Source organism: Cavia porcellus, unplaced genomic scaffold, assembly GCF_034190915.1.
Source record: "Cavia porcellus strain 051 isolate PalLab524CR breed Dunkin Hartley unplaced genomic scaffold, mCavPor4.1 scaffold_31, whole genome shotgun sequence".
Lineage (NCBI taxonomy): Eukaryota > Metazoa > Chordata > Mammalia > Rodentia > Caviidae > Cavia > Cavia porcellus.
This window is the reverse complement of record NW_026947514.1, coordinates 3864303-3879536: the sequence shown is the minus strand read 5'-3', so window position 1 is coordinate 3879536 and position 15234 is coordinate 3864303. Positions and strand designations below refer to the sequence as shown.

Sequence of the window (15234 nt, the reverse complement as noted above, 5' to 3'; positions counted from 1 at the left end):
TGTGTGCTGCGCTTTCCCGGGGGTCTGCGGCCCGGGCGGGGCTGGGTTCCGGCGACCCGAGCCCTGCGGGCCTGGGTGGGGACCGTGTGCCAATCGCGCGCCCGGGTACCTGCGCCCGTCTAGCCACGAGCGCCCGGTGCGCGCGAGGCGAGCAGGCTTCCGGACGCGGCGGCGCGGGGGGCGGCCTGCGAGGGGCGGGGGGGTCACCGGGACTGGCCGGCGCCGGCCCCGTGCGCGCGAGGCGAGGCGGGGCGGGGCGGGGCGGGGGCCGGGGGAGGCGGTACGAAAGGGCGGCGCGCGCGGCGCGGCGGCAGCTCCTCGGCGCGGCAGCGGAGAGCGTGGTGCGGCCCGGAGCAGCCCTGGCTTTCCCCTCGCCGCGCGCCCGCGCCCCCTACAGCGTCCGCACCCAGAAGCCCAGTGCGGCGCCCGCAGCTGAACCTGTCCCCGCGCCGCTCCCCGGACCGCGACCCCGGCCGCCCCGCGATGACCGCGACCGCAGCCCTCCCGCACGTCCTGCTGCTCCTGCTGGCTTTCGGCCCCCGCATCTCTGGTGAGCCCCTCGGCGGCCCGGCTCGCGCCCCCTCTGGGGAAGCCTGCGACGCCCCGCGGCCGCCCGCACCCCGCACGCCCCGTCCCGTGCGCCCCAGCTCTGCCCGTCCCGCCTAACCCTAAGACCCGCCCGCGCGCCCAGCCCGGCCCTGGGGCTCTGGAGGGGGAGGGGAAGGGGCGGGGGGAGGGGGTCCAGGCCGTGGGGACCCCGGCCCTTTCCCGCGCTGCGCAAGTGGCGATTGCTCTAGGGGGTCGCTTGAAGAGGTATGGAAAAACGAGGCGATGCGTGGAGGTCTTATGTTAAAAGGATCTGGGGTGCAACTTTGGGGGTGCCCCCGCGTGCGCGTTCGGGAACAGGTTTGCGGGGGACATTAGGGGGTGACTTTGCCGTCGCAGCCCCAAATTCGCCACAGGAGCCCTGCCAGGGCCGCTTCTGCGTGGTGCGTGTCTCTAGGTGAGGGGCTGCGACACTCGTGTTGCAGCGGCCATCTGTCTCCGGCAGTTGCCCCCTTCCCGCAGCGCCCCCGCCCCCACTGCGCCATGGGCCTGGCGGGGGCTGTGTGGGAACCGGAGAGCAATGCATACAGTAGGTGCCAATTAAAGCGTCAGAATCCTTAGCATAGGTGGAATCTCAGCCTGCCCTGCAAGCCCCCTGCGTTTGCTTCCCAAAGTGAGGAGTGCACAGTAGGGGAAATGGTGGAAACGTGACCTACCTAGGTTCCTGGTTTGACAGAATTCACCTTGAAAGAAAGAAAGAAAAGAAAACAACAAACCCAGTCACCTTTTTTTAAAAACCTGGTCAGGTGAACCTGTCTGAGCTTTCCCAGGGCAGAAAACCTCAAATTCTGTAACCCCCGCTTGGAGCTCAGTTTGCCAAAGTGAAGATTTGGCTGAATGCCTGGGGTCACAAGTGCTCCTTCTACAGTGTCCCCCTCCCCACTTTTAGGGGGGATTTGAGGTTTCGTGTTTTTTTCAGGGAGCGGAGAGCTGTCTGTCTTGGTCGTGGACACGAGGCAGGGTTCTGTGGTGGTCCCATAGCTAGGAATGTGGCAGGGAATTTTTTACTGCGTAGTTGAGCTACATGCGTCACAGGAGAGATGCCTACTGGGCACCCGGATGTGGGGCCTAGGAGAGATAATGGCTTCCTGGGAGGGGGGGCAGGTGGTGGGCTTTGTCCCTGGTCCTGGGGCCTTGAGGGGTGAACTGAGTAACCTTTCTTGTGCCTCAGGAGCTGAATGCGACCCGCCCTGTGACCCTAAAAATGGATTTTGTGAGGATGATAGCGTGTGCAGGTAACTGCGTGGCTCTGGGGGCAGCTGGTGGGGCCATGCAGAGTCCTGGGGTGGGAGGAGTCAGGCTGGGAGGGAGGGGCCTTGGCCACTGCTCTGCGGCAGCTCCCTGGCAGATCACTGGTGGGGGAGTTGGGTGGGGGTGGAAGGGGGGGCCTCTGCGGGCCACTGCGGCAAAACGCAGTCTCCCTGAGCTCTCAGGGCCCCTCTGCGTCTGCCCCTCGGCCTGTTCTCTCTGAGTTTTTTCATGCAGGTGGCCTGGTATGTGCTCCTGGGACCCACTGGCCTGGCCATGAACAAGATATCTCCCAAGGCTCTCATAGTCACACAGAAAGCAGCCTGAGCCCCTGTCTACCCCAGAGCCCCTCAAAGGTCTCCATCTGCCCCTCCCTGCAGGTGTCAGCCTGGCTGGCAGGGACCCCAGTGTGAGCAGTGCGTGACCGCTCCGGGCTGTGCTAACGGCCACTGCGAAGAGGCCTGGGACTGCATCTGCGAGGACGGCTGGGATGGCAAACTCTGCGATTTAGGTGGGCACTGCCTCTGCCCACCCTCACCCTCGCCTGCCCTCCCTGCCTGGTGGCTGCTCCCCTCCCTCCTCCCTGCAGGGCCCCCTCCCTGCATACCAGCCCCCTCCCTGCAGGGCCCTCGTGAAAGTCTGAGTATACACTTCCCACTGGTGCCCTCAGAGGTGGGGACTTGGCTTTGCCCACCTGTGCTCTGCCAGCTCCCAGCAACATGGTGGCTGGAGGGACGGATGCCTGTGGACTAAAATGCACAAAATAAACACACACCACACACACAACACTGAGATGAACACACCACACTGAGCTGATGGGACACAGGCACCAGGCACCTGCATAGATCTGGCCAGCCACGGCGCAGGACTTGGGGTGTCTCAGGGTTTAGATGCCAAGAGTCACAGGCAAGACGGAGGAGGCTGCAGAGGGCCAGCAGAAAATGGGGGGCAAGGTGGGGTGCTGCCTCTGACCCCAGCACTGTGGTGCCCAGCCCTCAGCGAGGCAGGAGGTTGGGGGCAGCTAGAGGCTGAGGAGGGGCTGCCAAGTAGACTGATGTTATCGTGGATTTCATGGATTCACGCAGTCTTTGCTCTCCCTCACCCTGAGCCACGAAGAGCTGGCTGTCGCTGGCTGCTAAATGCTCATCGGAGCCCGTTCTCATTTGGCAAACGCTGCCCTAATGTCTGGACAAACCAGAGTCCTCAAAAAGTCTCCCAGCAGCAGGCAAAAGTGGTGTAGGTAGCTGCCCCAGGGCCTCACTCCCCTTTGCACAGACAGGGAAACTGAGGTTCAGAGAAGCCTGGGGCCAGGGCGCAGGGTTTGTCTGCAGGTGACTCTCTGGCACGCAGCTGTGCGGCCCCTTGCAGTAACAGCAGCACTGGGGGTGGCAGCAGCAGCCGCAGCAGCTTAGAGCTGATTTGGCATCAGGGTGAGGATGTTAGCCTGGAGCCCCTTTGGTATCTGAATGCAGAAAACCTCAGGCGCAGAACACCCTGAACACCCAGAGGGGTTTTCCAGACAAAAGCCTCTTCCCACAGGGCCCTTTGCACATCCCCTCCCCTCCAGCTTGACAAAGACTGGCTTTTGGGGGGGGGCAGTCTAGGGTTCCAGGAGGGACAGTTCTCCGGGTTATTGCCACCCTTTGTGGCAGAGACAGCCCCACCCCCCAGCTTTCTCCTTGCTGCAGTCTAATCCATCCCTGCCTCGGGTTGGAGGCCCAGCAGGCTGACAGCTCGCGGGGTTTGGTGTTTCGGGGAGAGGAGCAGGGCCAGGCTGGGGTGGTCATCAGCTCTTCAGCTCCAATTTAAGGTGCGAAGTGACGGGAGAGCTGGGCGCGGAGAATTAGGGTCCTGCTGCGGGGCTGTGTGTGCTAATGCTTCGCCAGTGCTGCCCTTACAGATAAATCCTCCTTATGTCTCCTCGCATCGGGAGCCCGTGAGGGTCCATCCGCACAGCATCCAGACACTTGCTGCTTGATGGATGGCAGTCTCCCCTCCCCAAGGGCATGGGTCTCTTGGAAAGGGGGAAAATCCACCTCCTGCCCCCCTACCAGTCTCCCTTGACTTCCCATGTGCCTGGCCAGGCCTGGTTTTTTTTTATCTATTTAGCAGGTGCAGCAGCTCAAATTACAGAAAAGGGAGAGGGATCCTTTTCTGTTAGGACGAGGGAAACTGAGGCACAGAGCAGGGGAGTCACTGAACTCCGCTGCCGCATGGTAGCAGGTTAGAGCAGACAGGATGAGCAAGGGTTGTTGTGTGGCGCTGCCAGGGAGCTGGGGTCTCCCCCGTCAGAGAGCCCCTGGCCTGGCCCCCTCTGCTGCTCATCCCCGGCTTGCTGAGCCCGAATAATGAACCAAGCTGACGGGAGGTGTTAAAAGGCGGTGGAGATAAACCAGTGTTCACGGAACCCGTGGACAGGCAGCTCAATAGCTCATTCTGCTGGCTTCAGGAGGTGCTGCTGGGGCCCCAGGCCCCTTAGCTCAGCCTCAGAGCTGAAAGGCTTCGGGGTGGTGGAGTGAGGCATTGCTGGGGTGAAGTCAGCTCTCACAGTTCCCCCCGCGGGTCTTGCAAGTGCAAGGGGCAGACTGGACACTGGGGAACCCCTGGGGGGAAGGGCCTGGCGTCTGCAGTGAAGGTCACGGCCATGTGGCCTGGCTGCAGGTGCCAGAGAAAGGGCCTAGCTGTCCTGTGTTGGAGCCCTGTGGCCATGGCTTTCTGATGCTTGACCTTAGCCAGGCAGAACCCTCTGCTTCCTACATAGCTCAAGTACTTCGGGGTTTTCTTGGGTTGGGGGATCACTGTATCCTCTTCTTATGAGCCCCCCTTTGCAGTCCTCAGCAGGACCATTTTGCAGCTCGCTTGGGGTCCCTGGCACACAGAGGGGAAGCTAACTTCTGGGTTTCTCTGTCCTCCAGATGTCCGGGCTTGCATCTCAATCCCCTGCGACAACAACGGCACCTGCATGGACCTTGGGAACGGAAACTACGAGTGCGCCTGTGTCCCTGGGTTCTCGGGAAAGGACTGCCAGAAGAAGGACGGGCCCTGTGCCATCCATGGGTAAACCTGCTTTCCCACTGTGACTGTTTTGGGGGTCTTTTCACCCCCCAAATCCCCTTCCTTTCAGCCTGACCCTGTGGACCTGTCATCTGACAAAAGAAGCCAGCGCTGCAGGATGCCCCGGGGGGCTGCTGGAGCCAGGGCATTTATGGGTGAAGGTGTCATTTCCACATTTGTTCAGATGATCCCGTGGGTGACTGCCTCTTCCCCTGCTGTTCCCAAGTCCCCATGCGTGTGAGTGACAGTAGATTAGACTGCATGATTTCCTGAAGACAGCAGGATAAGACATCAGAGTCCAGCAGGGTGGGCTGTTTGTGAACTCTCCTCTCACCTTGCAGAGGGTGTTTGTTTGGGGGGCTGGGGGGGACTCTGCAGTTGGGTTGTCTGGGATGGCTGAGGAGGTAGGCCAGCCCCCAGCAGTGCTCAGTGGGGAGGGGCTCTGGCCAGTTCAGCCCTGGCTCAGCCTGGTCTTGTTGCCTGGAAGCTGGGGGCTGGAGGCAGAGTCTGAGTTAAGAATCTAGAAGAGAGAACCCATTCCTGGGCTGGGAGAAGATGGGGGTCCTTCCAAAGTAAGTTCGCCTTGGGGCTAGGGATATAGCTCAGTGGCACAGCGTCTTCCTGACAAGCGTGAGGTCCTGAGTTCGTTTCCTGGTACCAACACAAGCATGCACAAAAGAACAAAATAAGTTAATGGGGACCTGGTCCCCCAGAGTGGAGAGGAGAGCCCAGAGGTCCGCAGATCAGTGTTCAGAGGAGGGCAGCAGGGAGTGACAGCTGAGCCCCATTGCAGCTTACTAGCAATTGAGGTTGAGGGGGTCAGAGTGAGACTTTTAAAAATTGTGCTCGTGTCTCTATCAAACTTGAACCAGTCTGCTCAGGTAGAGCCCAAGTCCCCGGAATCCCTTCAGGGCCCAGCTTCTTGCCTCGGAGTAGCAGTCCTGGTGTCTTGCACTTGTCAGTGACCAAGGGCTTGCTCATTTGAAAGCTTTTAAACACTGTGTGTGCTCGGCTTGGTCCCAGCCAGCCAGGTCTGCACCCCGACAAAAGGGACTCCACGGACCGTGGCTGGCCATGGCACATGCTACCCCTATTTCTTTCACCCTGAGAGTCCCCAAAGGTGTAAGCCCCATAGTCCATGGGCCTGTACTGCCAGAAATAAAAATTACCACAAGGATGGGGTGGCGTGGGGGGCACGGGCAGGATGGCAGGGATGCAGGGAAGCTGGTCCTGGAGGGGTGAGTGGCCCCTGCTTTGCTTGGTTCTGCCTCAGTGGGCCAGGGATGGAGCTTAAGGGAGGGGCTTGCTGTAGATCTGGGCTGTGACTAATGATGCCTCTCCCAGCCTCAGTTCCCCTTTGTCCAGTGAGTGATCAGCAGTGCTTTGGTCGGAGACATGAAACGAGAGGTGGGAGAGGACGTGGGCTTCCTGGCCCGGGAGGTCAGGCCGGTTCCAGGTTGGCGTCATGACGGAGAGCCAGGTGTGTCTTGGGCGCCCGGCTGGCTGCGCTGTCCCTGCCCAGCCCCCGAGGGCTTGTCACCTGTCCTGTGTTTCAGTTCTCCCTGCCAGCACGGAGGCACCTGCGAGGACGATGAGGGCCAGGCCTTCCACGCCTCGTGCCTGTGCCCCCCTGGCTTCTCAGGCAACTTCTGCGAGATCATGACCAACAGCTGCATCCCCAACCCGTGCGAGAACGACGGTGTCTGCACCGACATCGGGGGCGACTTCCGCTGCCGCTGCCCGGCCGGCTTCATCGACAAGACCTGCAGCCGTCCGGTGGCCGCCTGCACCAGCAGCCCGTGCCTGAACGGGGGCACCTGCCTGCAGCACTCCCAGGTGAGCTACGAGTGTCTGTGCAAGCCCCCGTTTGCGGGCCCCACCTGCGCGAAGAAGCGGGTGGTGGGCGTGCCCAGCGGTTACAGCCTGCCCTACCGCGTGACCCCGGGGGTGCACGAGCTGCCGCTGCCCAAGCCCGAGCACCGAGTCCTGAAGGTGTCCATGAAGCGGCTCAACAAGAATACCCCTCTCCTCACCGAGGGCCAGGCCGTCTGCTTCACCATCCTGGGGGTACTCACCGGTCTAGTGGTGCTGGGCACCGTTGGCATCATCTTCCTCAACAAGTGCGAGACCTGGGTGTCCAACCTGCGCTACAACAGCATGCTGCGCAAGAAGAAGAACCTGCTGCTGCAGTACAACAGCGGTGAGGACCTGGCGGTGAACATCATCTTCCCGGAAAAGATCGACATGACCACCTTCCGCAAGGAGGCCGTGGTGGTGTCGGGCGAGGAGGAGATCTAGGCAGCGTTCCCACGGCCCCGCCCAGCTCGGGGCTCCGCAGAGCTCACCATGCGGTCTGTCTCATCTTTGTGGTGCAGTTTGCTATCTCTTGTGCCCAATCTGGTGAACGCTGTGCTTATGTAGATTGTGTTTGTGTTGCCCTGTGACCAACGCAACGCTAAACCGATCCTCCCTCCTCTCTATTAATGCATGATAACACATGATAAGAATAATAAGAATTTCATCTTTACCTGAGTAACAGAGATAAGTATGTTATTCTAAACTCTTTAAGATCCAAAAATATCAAAAAGACCAAAAACAAACAAGGTAACAAGCCAGGGCTCGGTGGCGACACCCTCGCCCCGGGGGTCTCGGACACAGGGTCCTCGTGAAACCATACGCGTGTTGTGCATGACCACTCACTGTGAAAAGCCAAATCTCTTTTGTTCGTTAGTTCTCACGTGTACATCCGACTCGCACTTACATCCACCTTTCACGCCGCATGCACCCTGTAGACCTTGCCAGTAGCTTTGAGGGTTCCTAGAGTGCAGTGGTTTGTGTTCAGGCAGAGACAGAGAGAGAGAGAGATCGAGCCCCGGGTTGGCAACTGGGGGGTTGGGACTTTGTCCCAGCCCTGCCACGAACTCGCTGTGTGATTCCTGGCGAGTCCCCACCCCAGTCTTGGGCCCACCTCTGTGCCCCTCTTGAAGGAGGGGTTTGAACACCCACCATCCAGGTCCTCTCTGATTCCAAAACTCAGAATTAGGAACAGAGCTATGAAACGTCTTGACCCTGAGCGCAGGACCTGCTGAGGCCTGAGTCCCATCCTGGGACCCCAAGGTTTTGGCCTATCCTGGACAGTCACTTGATATTGGATTGACTCTTAAGTGGAAAGCTTCCCGTGAGTCACAATGTGCCATTCACTGGAGCTGCCAAGAGGCAGCCACCTCCCACCCATGCCCTCCCCCAGGCCCGGCCCTCGCCCCTCGGGGGAACCCCCTGCCCTGTAGATTAGCAGTGTCTTTGAGACTTAAGTGCACCTTGACCGGAAGTGCCCCTGGCAGAATCTGAGAGGCAACACCACCCTCGCCCAGGTTTTCACGGTGGAAACAGTCGCTTGTGGGGCGTTTCCTCATTCTGTGGCCACAGTGGAACGAGCCCTGGTCTACATGGCCATGGGTTTCTGTTTGTGTTGCTAAGAATTCTCAGATCCGGAAGACCAAGCCAGCTTCTGAATTATGAATTTGCCTTTTTTTTTTTTTTTTTAAAAAGAGCTATCTTTTTTGCAAAAAAAAAAAAAAAAAAAGAAAAAAGAAAAAAAAAAAAAAAAGACAGACATGGGACAGAGCTCTGTGTAGCTTTCCAGCTCCTCTTAGGATTGGCCAGCTACACAGCCCTTGGGTACCAGTGAGTTATATTTTGCTGCTTAAATCTTTTGAAGAAGAGTCTAGATTCTTAGCTTTTCTAAGTCTGACTTGCCATGTTTACCTTGCTGCAAGCCATAGCCACATCTGTCATCCACTGTCATTCGCACATGGTCACTCCACCGTCATCACTGATCATGCGTCACCGTCATCACAACCATCAACCGTCATCCCCCAACCGACTCCCCAAGTCCTTTGTCCTCCCGACTCAAAGCCCCACCAGCTGTCCCAAGGCCTCCACCCAACCCCAAGCCCCTGGTTCTCGAATCCTGGTCTCGGCCCCTTGCCAAGCCCCTCCCACCCTCACCCCCTCCTCTCTGCCCAGCAGTGCAGCCCTGCCACCCCAGCCCCACCCCATCACCCAGGGGCCCCTTTTCCTTCCCCCACCCCAACTCCACTCCTACCCCCCCTTGGTGACCCTGTCCCTAACCGGAGTCACGAGCCACCGTCCCATCTCATTTTGAGTTGGTTCTAACATTTCAAAAACTTAAAAAGACAAAAAAAGAATTGTTGGCTGTGTCAGGCAGTCGTCTGGTACGCTGCCTGACCGCTCTCAGCGTGAGACCTTGGTTGAGACCGCTAACGATTCTGTTCCTCGGTTTCCCCCGATGCAAAATTTGATGCAAAATTTCACGGTTGGATGCTCCAGCCGAGTTCTCCACACCACGTTTTCTTTCACCATCGCCACATGGCAGGAGGATAGCCAGGTCACCCCGAGACGGGCGAGCCAGGCCCGGCTGTCCTCGACACCTGCTCACCCATTTCCCACCCCATCCTCCACCATCATGCGATCAGGGAGCATTTCCAAGCACCTGCTGCAGCGTGTTGGGAGCTGCGGGACGTGCAGGCCGAGGGGGACAGGCTGGGAGGGGAGGGGACATGCAGTGTCCCCGCGAGCCAAGCGCAGTGCAGGTACAATGCCGTGGGAGCGGAGAGTCCTGAGCAGAGTCTCCCTTTGAGTGCCACCACCTTTCCCACGTGACAAAAGATCTCCAGCCAGCGCAGATGAGGCCGCCCCACCCAAATTCCACAGCGCCCACCCCAGTTTAGGAGGAGCAGTGCTAGCGCCTCGCCAGGTCTCCACGTCACACAGACATGGCCCCTCCACACGCGATGGGTAACCATATCTGCTGAGAGTGTCGGGATCCGACTGCCCGGGCGGCCCAGGCCGGCTCGGTGTGGTGTGCAGTTTACGAGGGAGGAGCTAAAGAGGAGCCGAGACGCAGTCTCTATTGGGTCCCAAATTTTAAGACAGGAGGAAGAGGAGGAGACGGATTAGCAATTTATAACCAAATTATTTATGTTTAAAGAGATGTCTTTGGTGATCTTTGAGCTTTTCCCGCCTACTAAAAGTCCAGACAATGCAAAAAACCTTGTTTATTGAAAAATAAACAACAAGGGCTTATGAATGTGTATGCTTCTTGGATTTGCAGTGGCGTCGGCCAGCACCTGTCCCCCGTTCCCTGAAGGGGCTCAGCCTTCGATCCAGGAGCCCCTACTTTGGCCCTACCCAGCTTTCCCTGTGTGGCCCAAAGGCCCGGGGACCCCACCCCTTCTGGACTAAGCTTGGAGTATGGGGAACCCAGAGTTCCTGCCGGGAGGGTCCCTGTCATGGTTGGCTGTGGGTGACGTGGGTGGATCAGGGACAAGAGAGGCAGGGTGAGGTGGGGCATCCAGAGGAGACAGGCAGGCAATGGAGGACCCATGAAGGACAGCTCAAACCCAGTGCCAGCCTTCACCAGGCACCCAGGGGGGGCCCAGGTCTCCACGAAGAGCTTCTAGGGCTTCCTGCAGGGCCCTCAAGGTGAGGGTGAGACTTGTGCCTTTCACCTCCACACAGCAGGGTGTGTACGCCATTCCCACCCCTGACAGGCCTGCACTATGGGCGGTGGCCACAGCCTCTGCGCCTGGGCCAGGAGCCCACCCTCGAGACCAAGGTGCCTGCCTCCTGTCCCCGGGACTCCTCCTCTCAGACCCTGTGCCAGGCTCTCTCCCGCCCTGCCCTCTTCCCCCTCCTGTCTTCTCAGTAACTGGTGCTGTTCTGACACTTGTAAGCAGCCGGGTGCAGCTGCTCATACCTGTAATCCCAGCTGCCTTGGAAGGCCAAGGTGGGAGGGTCAAGGTTCAAGCCCAGCCTGGGGAATAGAGAGCTTCTGCCCCAAAATAAGAAATAAGAAATGGCTTGGGATGGAGCTCCGTGTGAAGGCCCAGCTTTAAGCCTCAGTGCCAAAAACAAAGCATAAAACATGGAAGAAAACAGTAAGACACGATTGACTACAAAGGTAGAAACGTCCTCATGAGGGGGGGTGTTCTCAGGAAATAGGGATCCCCAGCTCCTCCCAGCAGCTGATGGACAGCCCAGAGGCAGGCAGGACCATGTGAGCTTCAAGGTGCCAGGAGCAGCCTTGTGGGGGAAGCAACCTGGGCAGAGGGGACAGAGACGCTGACCTCCAAGGCAGGTGGGAGCCAGCACGTCCCCAGTGCTAATGCCTCGCAGAGGTAATGGAAGAAAGGTGCCTTTCTCGTTCCAAGCAGATAAACAAAAATCCTCAAGAAAAGGAACACATCAAAAGCATTGATTGTGGTTTTGTTTTTGTTGTCTTTTTGTTTCTTTTGTCTTTTGGAGACAGGGTCTTGCTCTGCAGTTCAGGCTGGTCTGTTACTCACTTTGTAGCCTGGACTGGTCTCAAATTCACAGTGATCCTCCTGTCTCAGCCCCCCCGAGTGCTGGGATTACAGGAGTGCACCACCAGGCCCAGCTCCAGTTTTTTATTTGAATTTGTGATCTAGTAGATAATTTCCTAGGGATAATTGAAGATGCACAGGTGCAGCCACAGACTGTGAGCACCAGGTGGGTCATGGGTAGGCAGACGAGTTGGGGCAGCCGTGGAGAATCCCCAGAGCTGGAGTCAGGATCTGAAGTGTCCCCAGCTTGGCTCTAAGAGCATTAGGGGTCCCTGTGTCTTCTTTCTCTTTTGCTGCCCGGGCAAGAGGTCAGAGGTTCTTCTATACCTCTGGGCCCTGCCATGGTGTCACCACCACAGGCCAAGCCAAGGCAGCTTGCTAACTCCAGACTGGAGCCTCCACACCAGGGTGCCCAAACATACCTTCTTGCTTTATAAGTTAATCACCCCAGGTCTTGTTACAATACTGAAGGTAGACTGCTGTATTCAATGAACTCCAAGAAATGATGAAGGCAGCCTGAGGCAGGTAGATGGAATGTTCTAGAAGGCCAGCCCAGAAGCCAGGAGGAGGAGAAAAGCCTGGGACAGGGAGTAGAGAGGAAGGTGTGCTTTGTGGGGTGGACCGTGTGGTTAGCAACTGGGCCAGGGCCTAACGCAGCACAGGGCAGCGGGAAGGAGGAGGCTGCTTCTACAGCTCACGGGCACCCAGGCCCAGGGCTCCTGCCACCCTGCGGGTGACTCACTGATGGCTCAGGCCTGGGGCTTTCTTCTGGGGCTTTCTGAAGAAAGAACTGCCTGGCCTCCACATCCCTGAAGCAAAATCCTCCCTGTCCTATTAATGAAACCTCCTTCTCTTGTTATATTCCTAAACCTGAGCCACAGCGGCCGCTGGGTGCAAGCTCATTCCTCTAGGCGTGCTCCTGCCCAGCCCCACGGAGAAGCACGCTTGCCCACGGCCACCGCTGCTGCCACCACGTAGTGACTGCAATAAAGATGCTAACACAAGAGGCTGCTGAGTTGCAACCCCAAAGCAGGTCAGAAAGGAAAACACAGGCTTCCAGCTCAAGAGATGCCAAGGGGAACATGACAAGGTACATTCCTAAGTTTAAAATATGTCTCTGCAAGCCGGAAGGGTGTGCAGCTCCCTAATGTCCTCAAAATAAATCTCAGGCTAATGTCCGATGTCTTACCGCCCAATGACGCCAAAGGCAATGAGAGTGTGGGTTCTATCCTCATGACACGCACACCGCACACATACACAAACGCACACACACACACACACACTGCACGATGACCATAGGACCCTCAAATGCATAGCCTGAGTTGTTGATTGAATCTATGGGCTGGAGAATGTCTTCTACTGGTCAGGTGGCAAATGCAATGCTCCAAGAGGGTCAAAATAGGCACCCTAGACCACCTGGCCAGCAGTGGTGCACTAAGCCTGCGGCCACCTCCACATCTCCCCAGGCTCACGCTGGCTCCTGTTGGCTCCTGCCTGCTTCTATCTTTGGACTTTTGGAAGTGACTTCTTTCCGATTTTCTTTGTATTGGCAGGTGGTTTTCACAGTAGGTTATTGGGAAACAATCTCAGGCCAGATCACTTCCTGTAAGTTATCAGTAAAAGTCCCAAGTAGAATAGGGCTCCATGCAGGGTCATTTCAGGATGGACCTTCTCTGCTGATCCATCTCCTCTGCCCACCTGCTAGGGAACAGCCCGCAGTGCCTCCATGCCCTCTGTCCCTGGTGACTGCCTGGGGAGTCTGGTCAGTGCTTTGCAGAGTTGAAGGCATCAGTGGCCCTTCAGGGTCACAGCATCCCTCATAAGAACCTCTGCTCTTTCCAAATGTGATGGCACCACACTTGGGACTTCATTTTTATCCTGTCAGACTTCCAAGTGGTTCCTGGACCTGGCTCTGAATTAACACTGATTCCTGCAGACCCTAAGCACTGGTGGGTTTCACTAGTCGGAGAAGGAGCTTTTGAAAGCCAAGTGATCATAGCATTTTATTCAGTTGTGTCTCACAAAGGGCCCGGTGGTGCCCTGAGCACACCCTGTGGCTATCTTCCCAATTCTGGGGTTCATAATTGGTGTGGAGGAATCAACAACAAGAAGAATCCTCCCACGGGTTCTTTGACCTACAGAGTCAGGCTATTATGGCAGAAAAGGCCAGATGGGAGCTGCTGGAACCGCTCCTCTCTACACTAAAAGTAATTCTGTATTCCTGGAGAGATGGCAGATCTAGGGTATAGATGTAATTTGTCCTCAGAAGGCTCATGTGCCTGAAGCGTGGGCCCCAACATGGAGGCACTAAGGTGGCAGAAACCTCAACGGCACCCTTACCACATACTCCCTCTGTGGCACCACCTGCCCTGCTGTGACGGAGCCACAGGACGCTGCCCAAGGGCAGAGCAGAAGGTGCCACCTGACCTTGGACTTCTAGCCTGCAAAACAGTGAGCTAAATAAATGCCAGGTATTTCACTGTAGCAGCATAACCCACAACAGCACTACCATGGTGGACCCGAGAGGTGGAAGCCAGAGGATTCTGCTCATGGCTTCATCTGACTTGCCGAGTTGCTCTGAGAAGTAAACAGATGGATCTTGGAGAATGACAATGAGTTATTAAAAACTTAGTCAGATGTTGGTTCCGAGTTGCAGCTGTTGATCCAGATGTGGCTCCAGGGCTGGAGAACATCAGCACAGTATCTGATGCTCAGCCCGACTCGGGGCTTTTTTTCTCTGTGCCTGTTAGTAGGACCATCAGGGAAGTGTGCTTCCACACTGTACTGTTGGCAAAGCCCGTAATCCATCATCCTGTCCTGCCCAGGGGTGTATCATCTCTGCGGCGCTATGTCATAATCTACACCCCAGGACTCTGATTGTCTTTGCTTTACACAAGGTGTCCTGCTGGTTCATTACATTGAAGTTGTTCTGCTGATTGTACCTGGTGTGCGGGGCACTTTGCTGAGACACTTGCATGCCCGAGGGCAGGAAATAAACCCTACCGAGATTCAGAGACCTTCTGCCGCTGTGGAAGTTCCAGGCACCCAGTGGTTTTCTTAGGTGTGTGGAAATGTGCTTTCCAAGGTGAAAAGCAGAGGGCTTCCTCTGGGACCTCTCATCCTCATGAGAGAAACCCAACTCCTAGCAAACCTCCCTGGAGGTCAGAGGCAGCAGGCTGCTCATCTGGGCCTGCCACGGTGACCCACTTACCAAGTGACCTGAATATCTGCCAAACTGGAGAGGGACCGAGGACAAGAGGAGACTCTGCAGTGGGTCTGGGCCACAGTGCAAGCTTCTCTGCCAGCTGGGCCACGTGACCCAGCAGGTCCAGTGGTGTTTGGAGTGGCAGTGACAGATGGTGATGTTACAGGAGCTTTTGGCAGGTCTTTGTGGGTGAGGAATAGTGTAGACTGTTGGAGATTTTTGGAGCAAAGTCCTGCAGCCCTCTGTAAATAGCTATTCTCAGTTGAGGGAGCACCTGTGATTTGCTTCTAGGCTTTGACAGAAGCTGAACTTGTGACTGTGGGCAACCGAGGTCCCAAGCTCTAAGATGCCCATGACAGGGACCAAGCCGGATGTGGATGCACACAGCAGCACCCCACCACTGGGTGGACGTGGTGTGGATGGGCTCAGGCTCCAGTCAGTCCCAAAGGCAAAAGTGAGGTGTCAAGAAGGCAGTGACTCAGATGCCTACAGTCCCAGCTCTTTGCTAATCCCTTGTTGTTGGTGTTGATGGCCTTGTGGGAATGATCAGCTAACTGAAGAAGAAAAATTTCCAGTCTTTGTTTTTCAGGTAGTTCTGCATGACCCATAGGTACCCTCCAAAAATGCACAGGAAGCGCAGGGAGGAGGAGAAATGTTGGTTTTCGTGTAGTCTGGAAGGAGAGGTGACCAGATGTATGGGCTGTGGCTAATGACTTGGTCAAGTGGTCAGGAAAT

At 57.1% G+C, this 15234-nt stretch overlaps 1 protein-coding gene across 3 annotated transcripts; it reads left to right on the top strand.

Annotated features, from left to right (window-relative positions):
• Positions 1–310: 310 nt before the first annotated feature.
• Positions 311–7440, top strand: Dlk1 (delta like non-canonical Notch ligand 1). 3 transcript variants are annotated; one of them, XM_063240806.1, is made up of 6 exons: positions 313–550; positions 1778–1841; positions 2235–2365; positions 4770–4911; positions 6465–6744; positions 6952–7440. In XM_063240806.1, exons 1-6 carry the CDS (start codon positions 484–486, stop codon positions 7204–7206), a joined length of 939 nt encoding a protein of 312 aa, XP_063096876.1. In that variant the 5' UTR covers positions 313–483; the 3' UTR covers positions 7207–7440. The 3 variants fall into 3 exon arrangements, with proteins under 3 accessions (XP_063096874.1, XP_063096876.1, XP_063096875.1); XM_063240805.1 differs by having other exon boundaries at positions 6946–7440; XM_063240804.1 differs by having other exon boundaries at positions 311–550; positions 6465–7440.
• Positions 7441–15234: the final 7794 nt, after the last annotated feature.